Source organism: Carex rostrata, chromosome 6, assembly GCF_964058835.1.
Source record: "Carex rostrata chromosome 6, lpCarRost1.2, whole genome shotgun sequence".
Taxonomy (NCBI): domain Eukaryota; kingdom Viridiplantae; phylum Streptophyta; class Magnoliopsida; order Poales; family Cyperaceae; genus Carex; species Carex rostrata.
Genome location: NC_135923.1, coordinates 9,300,880 through 9,315,342, shown reverse-complemented (window position 1 = coordinate 9,315,342; position 14,463 = coordinate 9,300,880). Strand labels below are relative to the sequence as shown.

Here is a 14,463-nt window from a genome sequence, read left to right as displayed (position 1 = left end):
TCGACCATTGCTTTGCAGCATTCACTAAGTATTGAACGTTTAAGGTCAAGTAAGCGCGTTTCAAAGAGCATATTTGTTCTTCAAGTACAGTTATAGCACAACAAACAAAGTACAAAAACCCAGCTTTGTTAAATGGACGGGCTGAGCAATATTGAAATAGTTTTAAAATACAAAATTGTACAAAAAGAACCGGGGAACCTAAGAGGAGAAAACAATTTATATTTGGTTCTCCTAAATCTCTGCGCTAATAGTATTCCCGCAAAAGCATCAATCTACTTCAAGCACTCTGAAACACCAGGATGGAATGCTGGAAAATCTCATGCACCTATATTTTCAATAGCAGCAGTCTTATCCAGTCTCTTTACGATTCCAGCAATGACCTAAAGAAAATAAAAGGAAAAATGTACCAAAATAAGTATGATGTCCAATTTATGATGCTGTTCTGGTCTGACTGGTACAGTCTCGAGTCATACAAATCTGTCAGGTTCAGGCCAAAATGTACCGAGATGCTATGTCCAAATTTAACTGTATGTATTTGTACACAACATAGCAGGGACAGGAGGTACAATTAAAAGGATGAAATCATGAGCATTCAAATCAAATTTTTAATAAGAAATCACCTTGCCAGGGCCCAATTCATATCCTTTCTTAAGCCCCTTCTCCAAGAGTGTCTTCACTGTCAATTCCCATTGAACTGGAGATGTCACCTGCACCAGCAAACCATAATAACCCATTATGCAAAAGACAAAAATCTACAAAGTAGAGAGCTACCAAAGGACATGCAAGGAAAATCAAACTAACCTGGCGTGCCAAAATCTTCTTAATTGTATCAGGGTTTGAGTGAGGCTGCGCATCCACGTTTGAAATAACAGGGATCCTTGGGATCTTAATTTGTGTCGCCGCCAGTGCAGTTTCTAGCCTCGAAACAGCTGGCTCCATGAAACTTGTGTGAAATGCACCTGCAACAGCCAGACGTACCTATAAAGAGAAAAAGAAAATAAAAAGAAAGAATACATTAAGAGCAGAACTATAAAAATATTTGACATTTTCTGTTCAGATCCTTTTCAAGATTTGGTAGAAAGACAAAAAAGTACAGTAGATCCTAAAAGATCAGAATGCAAGCTACGAGGGCCCCAGTTCAGGCCAAAAGCAAAATTCGTAAGGTAAAACAGATATATATGTCAAACAAGAAATGGAATGTTAAGATACAAATGACAATGAATTGTTAAAGAAAAGAAATGCACTAACCGTCATACGAGCCTTGAAAGACTTTGCCTTTGCTTCTACCACTTCTATTCCTTTGACCCCACCGGATACAGCATAATTTCCCTAGGACCCAAAATTACCAATAACCAAATTACTTAGACAAACACACTATAGGCAAATATTAAATATATTTTAATCTAGAAGATTTTGATCTTACAGGGCACAAGTAATTAGCTATCTGAACTTTTTCGCTCTCATCTACTTCCTCATTGGCTGCATCGCATAGCAGTTGCACTTTATCTGAGTCGAGCCCGATCACGCTAACCATTGCACTACTTGCTGCATCAGCAGCATCCTGATAAATATAATTAGTAAACATCCGTCTTAGTATATTAAATATTATTAAACCATGTGCATTTGATGCAATTTAAGAGTAAACATTTTTGTACTACTGACCTGCATGGCTTCCCCTCTAAGCTTGACCAGCTTGAGACCATCCTCAAAGCTGAAAATTTTCAGGTTCATAATTAGCAACATAACAAACTAAAATCTGTAAACTTAAAAGAGTGCAGAAAACAATAAAAGGAAAGGTACCTAAATGCACCAGAAAATGCAAGTGCAGTGTATTCCCCTAAGCTGAGACCACAAGTAACATCAGCTGACTCAATTATATCTTCACCTCCACGTGCTCTCAGCACCTCCACTGCTGCTAGACTGGTTACATATATTGCTGGCTACAAAATTAAATCATATGTCCATTTAACTTTTAATAAACTGAAATAGGTGAAAGCAAGCTCAAATAGAGAACAAGGATGGGAGCTTTAGGGAAAAAAATAAAGAAAGCATAAGGTAGAGTAAAAGCCGTGCAGTACCTGGCTTATAACTGTTGAATTGAGCTTTTCTTTTGGCCCATTGGTACAAATATCTAGCAAGTCAAAGCTACACAGAGGAAAGGAAAGGTTAGCAACCTGAACCACCAAAACCATGGATAATTTGAGAATAACAAACAGAGAAGTTAAAATTGTGATAATTGACTGACCCAAGTATGTCATTAGCCTTTTTAAATAGCTCGGCTGCTGCTGGTACGGTTTGAGCTTCTGCGCCCATACCAACTGCTTGAGCGCCCTGATCCATGGTAAATAAAAAAAAAAAATCACTATGTATGAAATGAGCAACCCAATCTATGCACATTTTACATTGTTGAAGGGTATACAGAGTTGAGTGAGTTTAAGCAAAATGAGACGTTACATTTAAGAAACAACTAGAATTCACTAGCTTCAAAGGTGAAACCTTATCCATGTCTTGCCATAATTTAAGAGAACAAAATCAATGAATTCTGCCCCATAGAAACAAGAAATTCAACTTCCAATAGGAAAAACATGGTATACCATTGAACCTATGTAATTGAATTATTGGAATTGATTGTACTTGTTGCTCACTATTAAGACTTATATAGAAGTAATTTGACATGAATTGAGCTCAATCAAGTACCTGACCGGGAAATAAAAAGGCACAGGTAGGCTTGTAATCCTTCAAAAGCAGATCATCTGCAACAGCCACTTGCGATCCCACAGAGGCAGTCATAGAAACCCTGGACCTCGTAGCAAATTTGTTAAGAGAAGAAACACGAGCTCTCTGGCCATGGGTTGAGATCTGACGGACGGGAGCAGATGGAAGAACAGCCATAGAAGCTGACGCCATTGGTGAGCGATTGACGATAGAGAATCTCCTAGGAATCGAAGAGAGGGAGGAGGGAAGACTGAAGGTTTTAGAGCGAGAAAATTGCAATTGCATAAGAGGTGTTGGTTTTATTTGTTTTTATCAAGCAGCTTGGCGGAGTTTACAAAGTTACTCTGACGGAGTGAAGACGATGAAGAGAGAGGGAGAAGATGGGCTGATTTTTAAATTGGACTTTTTATTTGGGTCTCGGCTAATTTTACATTTTAAATTTTACATTATCTTTCGGGTTGAGTTCTTCCTGGGCCGGGTGTTGTTTATAACCAGATAAGACCTTTTAAGATTACCAATTCAAATGAGCCCATGTATGATGAAGTTGATCTGGGCCTTAGTTGCGCAAGATAATGGATCAAAAAATGACAATCTTTTTCAGCCTAGCGAAATGTACATTATTATTTCGATACTTGTAGAGAAAGAGAAGAAAAAGGATGATAACCAAACCACCGACATTTTTATTTTTACTCATTTTTAAAAATATTTTATTAAAAATAACCATGGTTCAGCTAGAATTTTAAAAATACCCAACCCGTGAAAAAAAATTCACGGTCCGGAACTTTAATTCGGAACCGTGAATTTTTTCCATGGTTCGGGGTTTTTTTTTTGCACTATAAATAGGGTTTGGAGTTTATTTTCAGTTGCATACAGTATATATAATATAATATATGTATATATAATATATGTATATGTGTATGTATTTATATATAATATATGTATAATGAGATGGGCTACGGTGAGTTGCGAAGTAAAACGCGTTTCTACTTCACGCTGTATTTTTATTTTGAAAGTTCAAACGACCGATCCGAACCGTTGGATGTTTAATCCATATTGAAATGTGCTTGGAGACCAAATTTTATATTTTTTGGAATTTTTTTACTATTTATTAAGCATTTTTGAAAATTGTTGTTTTGCTGTGAACAGTAAAATTTTCTGAACCATCTGATCAGCGACTTTCAAAATTGCTTAATAAATAGTAAAAAAATTCCAAAAAATGTAAAATTTGGTCTCCAAGCACATTTCAATATGGAGAACAAGATGAACGGTTCGGATCGACGTTTTAAACTTTAAAATCGCAAAATATGAGCGTGAAGTAAAATAGTCGCTTTACTTTGCAACTCACCGTAGCCCATCTCTATGTATAATATATATATGTATGTATATCAAATTTGACCTTTGCTAGTAAATCAGCAAGTTTGGACTGATACAGGGGCCAAATTGCAAAAGTGATTACACTAGCATGTAGAGCATTAAAAAATACACAGAATTGACACAAATTTCAATTTATTTGAATTTTTCTACAGATCAGCCTTTGGCTAAGAAAGTTCAACTTTTGAAAAAACTTTAAACAACCATGGCTAGAAAAGTTGAATTTGCGCGTATGACCACTTTTCGAAGGGGGGGGGGACGAGACGTATTCAAATTTTGCCTGGGGAGAATCCCCGGACATTCGAAGCATTAGAATTACAAAAAAAATATCATTTAGTGCCTTAAAAATTCAGTTTAAGTTTTTGTTCAATGGTAGGCATACAAAGATCGGTATTTTGTTTAGTCAAAAGCTTGAGAGATTATTCAAGAATTATCCATTTATTATTTTAAAATGCATTTACTATTTACAGATCGGCCTATGGGCGGTCAGATCCCTAGTGGAACGCCCCTGCCCCAGGTGGTCAGCTAGAAAACATACACATATATTATATATTATATATGCATATATGCATATACATATACATATATTATATTATGAGGAGGGATTAAGTTACAACAATTTTTGAGTTACAACAAGTTACCACAACTATTTTCTACATTTTCAAAGTCCAAATTGTCGATTCAAACTGTACAACATGATCTCCATAATAAAATATGTTTCCAGATCAAATTTTACTTTTTTTTTTGAATTTTTTACTATTTATTAAGATGGGTACAAAATTCAATGGTCTAAATTTAACTAGTTTTTGTACTCATCTTAATAAATAGTAAAAAAAAATTTCAAAAAATGTAAAATTTGGTCTCCAAGCACATTTTATTGTAGAGATCACATCTAACGGTTTGGATCGACGATTTGAATTTTGAAAATGTAAAAAATAGTTGTGGTAACTTGTTGTAACTCAAAAATTGTTGTAACTTAATCCCTCATCTTATATTATATATACATATACATATATTATATTATATATACATATATGTATTTACTATATTATTATAGTAAATGGGTATTTAAAAAAAATGTGGAAAAAATTAACGGTTTCGAATTAAAATTTCGGACTGTGAATTTTTTTTCTGGAATTGACCATTTTTAAAATTCCGACTGAACTCTGATTATTTTTAATAAAATATTTTAAAAAATGGATAAAAATAAAAATGTCGGACCAAACCAATTTGCCGAACTTCTTGCCTATATAGTTGTTGCAATCGAGTTAGGACTTGATTTTATGGTCGGTACTAAATATGACTTGCAAGCATCTCACATGATAACGGTACAAGTCGACCAATTTTTAAAAAATAATGTAGGATGGTCTTTCTAAGAACGATTGTAAAGGAGTCGAATTAAGTAAAATTTGAACTCGGCTCCTGCGAGAATGAGCATCAATATGCCAAGATTGAGTTTGGTCGAGTTGATCACGAACTGAGCCGATCCAACTCGTTCGTGTTGTGAAACGCACGATCAAAGATTTTCATCGATTGTGAGCACACATTGATCACAAGTCAGGAAGTAATTTTATTTTTTTAGGGAGTTAACCCTCTCATGGTCAACATGAAGAGGAATAATAAAAGACTACCAGTTGAGAAAAAAATTATATTCTTCATACAACGAACTGAGAAACGAATCAAACCAGCACGATTTGGGTTGAGTTAACATTGAACTAAGTCATGACAAAATCTAGTAATTTATTACGAGATTTTATCGAACTGATCTCAAACCAACCACGAATTAGTATTTTTTTTTTTTTTTACAACCGTAATTTTACTGATTGTCCAATAAGACAACAGCCTAAAATGTTAAAATGTAGAGTGCCATCTACATTTTTTATATATTTATTTATTTATTTATTTTTGTGTTGCTGCTGCTAGTTGATATGAGAAGCGACCAATTTGACCAATTATAGTGGAGCTAAAGAAGAGTACTACTGTACTAGCATACAAAAAGGTTAAAAAAAAAAAAAAACTTTTGTTACGTCAAACATTTAATTATTCAAGAGTACCAACTCTATAGTGTTATTGATTTAAAACATTGGAACATCATCATAACAAAGGGCAGTAGTTAATATTTTGTCAATTGGAACATCATGTATTAACTCACTTCTATTTTAAAAAAAACAATAGCTAATATATTTGAATTTTCTTTATGGGTTGTATGGTCTAAACATAACATAGTTATTCTTAATAATGTTCTCAATCTGAGCAAAAACTTTTGCTTAGTTATATTATGTTGCTATTTTATATTGTCAGTTTATATTTCGAATTTGGATGAGTTGTATTTGATGTGATGTATAACTGGTAGGATGGACCTGAGCAATTCGGGCTACCTAAGGTTTGGCGGTATTTTGTGTGAGAGGGGGATAGGAACCAGAATCATCAGATGGAAGAACAATAGTCACATGTCACAGGAAAATATCTCCAATTATTGTTATAAAAAGCATGGAAAGTTGAAAACCAATAAACAAACACCCACTGAATAAAGAAATTTATTATGGATATTAAATAGTTAGTTGACTTCACTTTCAATCTTTATCTAAAAACAAGACAACATCATTAATTAAGTAATATGATTAAATGTAAATTTGAAAATTATGCAATTTCTTTTAGTAAATAGGTTAATTCCGACCTTTTACTACTTGACAGTTCTTAAAGAGGATCCTGAATTTGACTTGTTCAAAGTTTCATTCAAAAATAATTTAAGGGTCTCTATCATGTTTATTTTGTGGGTCTCTATCAGAAGAGTTCAAATATCTTTATTTTATGGGTCTCTATCATGTTTCTATTTTTAAAACTATTATAACTTAAATTTTTAAACTTAATTGTCAAAATAAAACCGTTAATTATGATCTATATCATTTTCTTTATGCACACATACAAACTTATGACATTTTTATTTTGTTATGATTAATAACAATTGCTTACAAAAATACACTGATATAGATAAATTTTGGATGTTGATTTTTAAACTCATTGATTCATATAAAACCTAAATCGAAAGTGATATTTTTATGTGCATGTAGAGAAAATAATATTGATCACATCCAACGGTTTTATTTTGATATGTAAATTTAAAAAATTAAAAAGTGCAGATACATCAGAGACAAAAGAAATAAAGATATTTAAATCCTCTTCTCTTCGACATATATTTACTTTTAGGGGCGGATTCAGAAATTTGATCAGGAGTAGACACAAAATACTAATAAGAGTGCAAAATATTTTTTAACTATATAATCTCATGAGCTAAAGTACAAAATGCTAACAAGATTATAAAATAAAAAAGTAGTAGTGTTTTTACATATAAAAAACAACAAATATAGTAATACCTAACTAGTCAAATCAAGTCAATGACAATGAATAAAGATTGCATTTACAGTTCTTCATACGTTGAAATCTTTGCATAATTATTTCATTCTTAACACTCCTGAACAAATCTCTCTCAATACAAGTAACTAAACAATCATTCAACCATTTATCTCCCATGCTATTTCTTGAGTTGTTTTTCACCAAATTCATTGCCGAAAATATCCTTTCAACACTAGCAGTAGCCACCGGCAATATTAATGCCAATTTTACTAATTTGTAAACCAAGAGATAAACAATGTGTTTTTTCTTTTCCACAAGTTTTTGAGAAAGTTCAACTAATCCCCTTACCTCCAAAAAATAACTATTATTTTGCAAATCCAAATGGTAATTCTCCAATTGATTTTTTAGAGTAGCGAGCTCCCATTGGTTGAAATCCGAGGGATTAAATTGAGCAAGTTTAAGCAACTTGTGTTTGTTAAATGAAGAAAAAGAATCATTTGAGTCTAAACATGACATACATATAAGAAGTTCGGTAGTTGTTTCCGTGAATCTATCCTTAAGCTCTTGTAATTACATATCAATAACCGTGTTAAACATTTCAACACGATAGTAATGCAAATTATTAAATCCCATTGGTCGACGCCATGATATACCGGGACAGATACTCTCCATGTCCGGAATTTCAATATTGTGTTTCTCACAAAATGCATACACTTCTTGGAATAACAATCTCCATTCATTATTCCTCATTTTTTGCAACCAAGATTTAGCGACACTCACCAAACACATAGCATTAACCACATCTTGATTTTTAAGTTGCAAAGCTTGCGATAAATCATTGTTGATGCCTAATAACTTTCTCATGAGATGACAATTGAATACAAAATCAAAATATTCCATCGTTTTCAATCTTTCTGAGCCCAGGGTTAGGCACAATAATAATTCAGGAGTAGGCACTGGGCTATTCTATACTAGATCAAAAAAAAAAAAAATTGAAATCTAGGGATAGGCAAGTACCTATCCCTGAACTTTTATGGATCCGCCACTGTTTACTTTTGTGGTACATAAATAGTGAACTTGTTGGTGTACATGTGTGGGCAAAAAAAATTACATTCATAAATTATTCTCCACCATTTAGACAAAACATATATTAAATTGCATATAATTAATATAGTTTATTCGCTGACCATTTAATATAAAAGTTTATATTAGTAGTTTAGTTAACAATTTATAAGTAGATGAAGTAATAGTTTTCACATCAGAATGACAAACAATATGTCCAAAATATCAAATATTTAATTAATATTCCCCCTGCTTAAAAACAATTGGTTAAAATATCAATAGATGGAAAATAAATTGGACTATATGCTAAAATTATCGTTAATATTTCATATTGTTTTTTTTTTTTTGTATTGGTCGATAATGGGTGCTCAATATCTTGTACATTTGAAAATCAATACATGATTCCGCGCACCGAATCTTATCCCATCTTAAAAACAAATAAACTAAGGAAAACACAATTTGTAATCACAATTAATTACATGCTTGGCATTATTTAAGCGCTGTATTTAAGATGCTCTGAGTATTAAATTGCCAAAAAGAAAGTTCTCCTCCTGTTCAATGGTGGGTAGGCATATTGACACCACACACATTTATATTAACACAACATCTTTACAAAAAATTAATGTATGGACAATTTTAACCCTCATTAAATCTCTTCCTTATAACTACCATATTTTTTCATAATGTAATTAATATAGCGATCATTAAATTATTTGGTTTCCATAATTGATAGATTTTTTTTTTCCTTTTTTTTTATATTTTGCATTCATATTAAATCAAAAGTTACAGAATTTCGTTGATCTTCCTTTTTTTTCATGGAAATATAGCTACATAATTTACACAAGAAAACATTCAATTCAATTAAGATTTTAAGCAGTCAAGTCAAAATATGTATTTAATTTTTTTTTAATAATAAGATACACTCGCTTTAATATGCGATATATTCCAACTCAAATATATTATAAATTTATATTTTTTTCTCTTAATTTTGATACTTATAATCTATTAGTCTATTTTAATTAAAATTGTTAGAAATTTTTTTATTGATGTTTTGTAATTAAAGTTTTGAATTATGCAAATGAAGGCAATCAACTTTTTAATTTGAAGTTTGAATATTCTGATGATATACTTCTTGTCGTTCGTGGTTTATATGGTGCTAAAGGCTATGTACGCTAACAACTCGCGACTTGCGACCAAATAAATTTGGTATTTTGTAGTGTTTTGTTGTACTTTTAATTTATTATTTTAGTCATAAATTGAATGCAAAATTATTCATGATAATTTGCATTCAATATGTTTTTTTATGTAAGTAATCATGTCATTTTCTTAGCGTTATTGCGCAAAAAAAAGATAAATTTTAATAGACAAAATAATATAGTAGATTGTTAAAAACAAATTGTGAAGTTTTACAAAATAGATCGATATATACAATGTTGATAGATTTTAATAATATAATAAAATTAATTCACTGTTGTAATTCCCTTAAAAAATCTTAAAGATTTGATTAAAATAAATAATGAATACTTATTATATGATAACATAAATAACTTTTAAGTAATAGATTTTAAAATAATATATGACAGAAAAATATATTTTACACAAAATAACATACTTTATAAAACATAACTTTTAAGGAAAAGCATAAATGTGCTAATATATAAGAGAGAATTAGTTTTTAAAGAAAACACTTAATGAAAAATAAAATTGTCTATATAGTGAAATATTTTGATAATATTGTGTTAATATAAAATTGAATTGTTTTAATATTATCACCCTTGAATGGTCGATAGAACCAACAAAGAAAAAGTATCTCTAGCAGAAATCATAAAGGGATACAACGGGAGACAAAAATGGCAAGTTGCACTTTAATTAGATCGTACGGAAAACCCATTTGCAAATAAAATACCTTTTCCGTACATGTGAGGAATCGATCTGTACTGTAACTCGGTTGCTTACCAAAGGAAAAGAAAAGAAAAGGCATTGTCCTGTACTCATAGGATTCCATCTCAGTGCCACTTGGATCTTGCTGTTGTTCATTTAGGATGAATTACATTGCACAAGGGACGACCTTTTGGAATTCTGTAAATAAAAATTGATGGCTTGTGAAAAGTTGACACGATGTTTGTACAAGATAGCAAGTACTCGTTTCCTATTTTGCAGTCATTTTTATTAATATCTCAAAAAAAAAAATTAATTTAAAAAAAAACTCTGCATTCTATTTTTTTTTAAAAAATAACTTAACCGTCTGGCCCACGGACAGTCCAATAAATAAACAAACCGTCTGGTCCACGGGCGGTCTCCTAGGAACCAACCCCCCCCCCCCCCCCCCCGGAATTCACATCCTCTCCAATACCTGATAAGGGAATCTTTTACAATTACTAGATCTGAACCGTACTTTTTAACTTGGCACGAATCTCAAAGCCCAAAAATGGGGCCCCCTACAGTGACCCGAATCCCAAGCCGGTTGAGATTTAATCTCAAACCGTAAAGTAAGTGATCCTCTGCAATAATTGTGCAATACCTGAGAGGATACGGGTTCTCCCCCCCCCCTCCCCACGGGCGGTCTCCTCTTTTTTTTTTTTTTTTTTTTTTAGAGATCTGAGTTTTTTTATTTAAATAATTTTGTGAAGAAAAAGTTTTCTTATTTAGAGTGTATGCCAAAAAAATAAGACATTTGATAAATTTATGAAGTGATGTCATAACTCTTTATAACTTTGATTTTATTTGCCAGTTAGATATCACAAGTCTAAATATAACACTAATAAAAGACTTGGCCTTTATTCAAAAATTTCCAAGCTCTGACAGCTTGTTGATCTTTTTCTCTTTTTTTTTCGGTTTTTTTATAATATATGTATAATATATACATATATACATGAGGAGGGTTCAAATGCCTCCATTTTTTGTGCCACCATCATGCCTTCATTTTTAAAAACTTTAATAACTCAAAATTTAAATCTTAAAATTCAAAATAAAACCGTTGGATATGAACTATATCATTTTATCTATGCACATGTAAAAAATTATGGCATATTAATAAAAATGGCGAACAAGATGAACGGTTCAGATCGACTTTTTGAATTTTGAAATTTCAAATTTGGATCGTGTGTATTTCGGCCCATATGCTACCGAAAGCACATTAGCCCATCTTTATATAATATATGTATATGTATATATTTATATATACATATATACATACTAGTAATCGTGCCCGTGCACAGCAACGAGAGCAAATTATGTAGTAGAAATCATTAAGCTCCTTAATAAGGAGGAGAGATAATTTAAATCAAATTTGTAGTGAAAAATAGTTAAATACTATATTTATCTACAAGATAACACATGTGAACTCTAGTGTAGTGGTAAGAATTTTGGCACCAACAGAACCCAACTGGGTTCGAATCCCGTCTTCAGCAGAAAAAAAAAGAAAAAAGGTGCGCGGTGCACAGGCTCGGTCCGCAGGTGTGACGCGTGGTCTAGGGGCACTGGGATCATATGCGACGCGACCAGTGCATACTTAAGTGTTGAAGCTCATAATTTGGAAAATTCATCTATGTGCGATCTGGAAATTCAACGGCTGAGCATCATTCCAAAAAAAAAAAACAGTAAATCAGGACCCTTGCAAGATCTAGACATTAAGCTCCTTAATAAGGAGGAGAGATATTATAAAAAAATGAGTTTATAAAAAAAAATTGTATATGTGTATATGTATATATATATGTATATGTATATGTATATGTATATGTATATGTATATATGTGTATGTGTATATGTATATGTATATGTATATTTGTATGTGTGTGTGTGTGTGTGTGTGTGTGTGTGTATTATACATATATTATAAAAATCAAAAAAAGAGAAAAAGACAAGCTGTCAGAGCTTGAAAATTTTTGAATAAAGGCCAAGTCCTTTATTAGTGTTATATTTAGACTTGTGATATCTAACTGACAAATAAAATCAAAGTTATAAAGAGTTACGACATCACTTCATAAATTTATCAAATGTCTTATTTTTTTGGCATACACTCTAAACAAGAAAACTTTTTTTCCACAAAATTATTTAAATCAAAATACTCAGATCTCTAAAAAAAATAATAATAAAAAAAAAGGAGACCGCCCGTGGGAGGGGGGCGGGGGGGGGAGGGGTTGGTCTCCTAGGAGACCGCCCGTGGGCTAGGTGGTTTGTTTATTTACTGGGCCGCCCGTGGGCCAGACGGTTAAATCATTTTTGAAAAAAAATAGAATGCAGGATTATTTTTAAAATTAACTTTTTCTTTTGAACTATTAATAAAAATGACCGCCTATTTTGTAAACAGATGACTGCATATGGATTGGGAATAAAGTGCCTGAGAATTGAGAACGCCTTTTTTGTTACAGTGATTAAAGAGATTCTAGCTCCATAAAAGAAAGAAAGAAAAAAAAAAAAAAAAAAAAAAAAGAAAGAAAGGAATTTAGGAGTCTGAAAAAAATTGAGCACGGATCAAATAAAATAGAATGTCAAAATTTATGTGTCATATCAAGATTAGTGCTGTCAGAATCTCTCTTAAAATCTACAATTTATGTTATTTTATTTATATCTTCCTTCTAAAGAATGATGCTCCAGAATACTAAAAAGTTTTTAGACGGTTTCTATTTTAATTTTGTCGTACAATTCTAATGAGAAAGTTAGAATGTTTACGTTTAGGAGCATTAAGGTCATTTTGATTTTCAAAATAAATGGAGAGAAAATAGACCGGGTCCAGTGTACACCGTGCATATTTATCTATGATAAATCAATTATTAGAATTTAGTCTGTTAAATTTGTCACTAAAAAGTTAAAACTGAATATGTAATTTTTACATATTAATTTTAAATATTAAAAAAATATATAATTTATTCTATTATTCTCATTAAAAAAAAGGTGGTGTACTGTAACAAAAAGTTTGATTTCCAAAATATATTTTATGCCTTTAATTAGAAGTTGACCTTTCCTCATACCCCTACAACAGATCATCGTACAAGATTTATATTTTCATAAAATATCTTCCAAGATTTTCGTGCAGACGTTGACTTGACCTTAAATACTAGTGGAGTACTAATATCTAATGCTCGTGGATCGGGGTTTATTTCAACCTTACATCGTGCAAGGTGGTATAGCTATTGGTCATGTTTGGTTATGAAGTAAAGTTAATTTAAATTAAATTTTTTATTTTGAATTAGAATATATTAAAATAATTATGTTTGATTAGAGTTTGAAGAAAGAAAATTATAACATAATGTTACTCTAACTACGAAATTCACAGGTGTAGCAAGTTACTTTATCTAAGAAAATAAACTTAATTCGAATTAATTCAAATATTACTCCATCTTACTCTTTCAAATTTACTCATCCTTTGACTCCTTAAAGATGGAGTAAAAGGTTTACTCCACCATTTACTTCAGAACCAAATTAACATGACCTGGATGACATTTTAGCTTCGTTTATTTTAGTTTGACAATAATCTTAAAGACTTTCTGTGCATTTAGGACAGGTTCGAAAAACATAATTCTTTTGGCTAGAATTAACTCAAATGCTACAGGTACATCCAATAGCATACATTACACCTACACATTGAAAGCACCATATTCCCAACATAAAAACACTGATTGGTGTCATCTTTACATTCAATGTGTAAATTCCGAAAGAGAAATCTAAAATTAATTTATCATACCATTTTCAATTTAATAAATTCGCATTAAGATTATACTTAAATTCAACTATTCAAATCTGTTTCATCAACAGTCTTTTAAGAAATGAACCATATAGGAGACGCATAATGTTAGATTTAAATATGTTCTTTTTTCTTTTGAGAAAAGAAGCACATTAGTATTTTTCTTTTCTCTTTATCTTTCTAAACTCTTTTCTTTATGGTGTTATAGAGATAAGAGAGAAGAAGAATATCAAGATGTTTCTTGTTTTATTAAAAATGGCAAAAAATAATTTTTGAAG

The 14,463-nt window shown here is 31.4% G+C and overlaps 1 protein-coding gene across 1 annotated transcript; it reads right to left on the bottom strand.

The window, feature by feature from the left end:
• Positions 1–110: 110 nt before the first annotated feature.
• On the bottom strand, positions 111–3,128 carry EMB3147 (Acyl-carrier-protein S-malonyltransferase). Its single transcript, XM_078304165.1, has 10 exons — positions 2,698–3,128; positions 2,246–2,331; positions 2,079–2,145; positions 1,801–1,940; positions 1,663–1,711; positions 1,424–1,561; positions 1,249–1,329; positions 802–978; positions 621–707; positions 111–380 (listed from the first exon to the last, which is right to left on the bottom strand). Exons 1-10 carry the CDS (start codon positions 2,998–3,000, stop codon positions 318–320), a joined length of 1,191 nt encoding a protein of 396 aa, XP_078160291.1. The 5' UTR covers positions 3,001–3,128; the 3' UTR covers positions 111–317.
• Between the last annotated feature and the right edge of the window lie 11,335 nt (positions 3,129–14,463).

What these genes read in the sequence shown, in the direction of transcription:
- EMB3147 (XM_078304165.1), bottom strand. Translation starts at nt 3,000, where the DNA reads ATGCAATTGCAATTTTCTCGCTCTAAAACCTTCAGTCTTCCCTCCTCC. An exon ending in AAGGCTAATGACATACTTGG is followed by an intron (nt 2,146 to 2,245) that starts GTCAGTCAATTA and finishes TCCTCTGTGTAG; the next exon opens with CTTTGACTTGCTAGATATTT. An exon ending in ATGAATTGGGCCCTGGCAAG is followed by an intron (nt 381 to 620) that starts GTGATTTCTTAT and finishes TATTTTCTTTAG; the next exon opens with GTCATTGCTGGAATCGTAAA.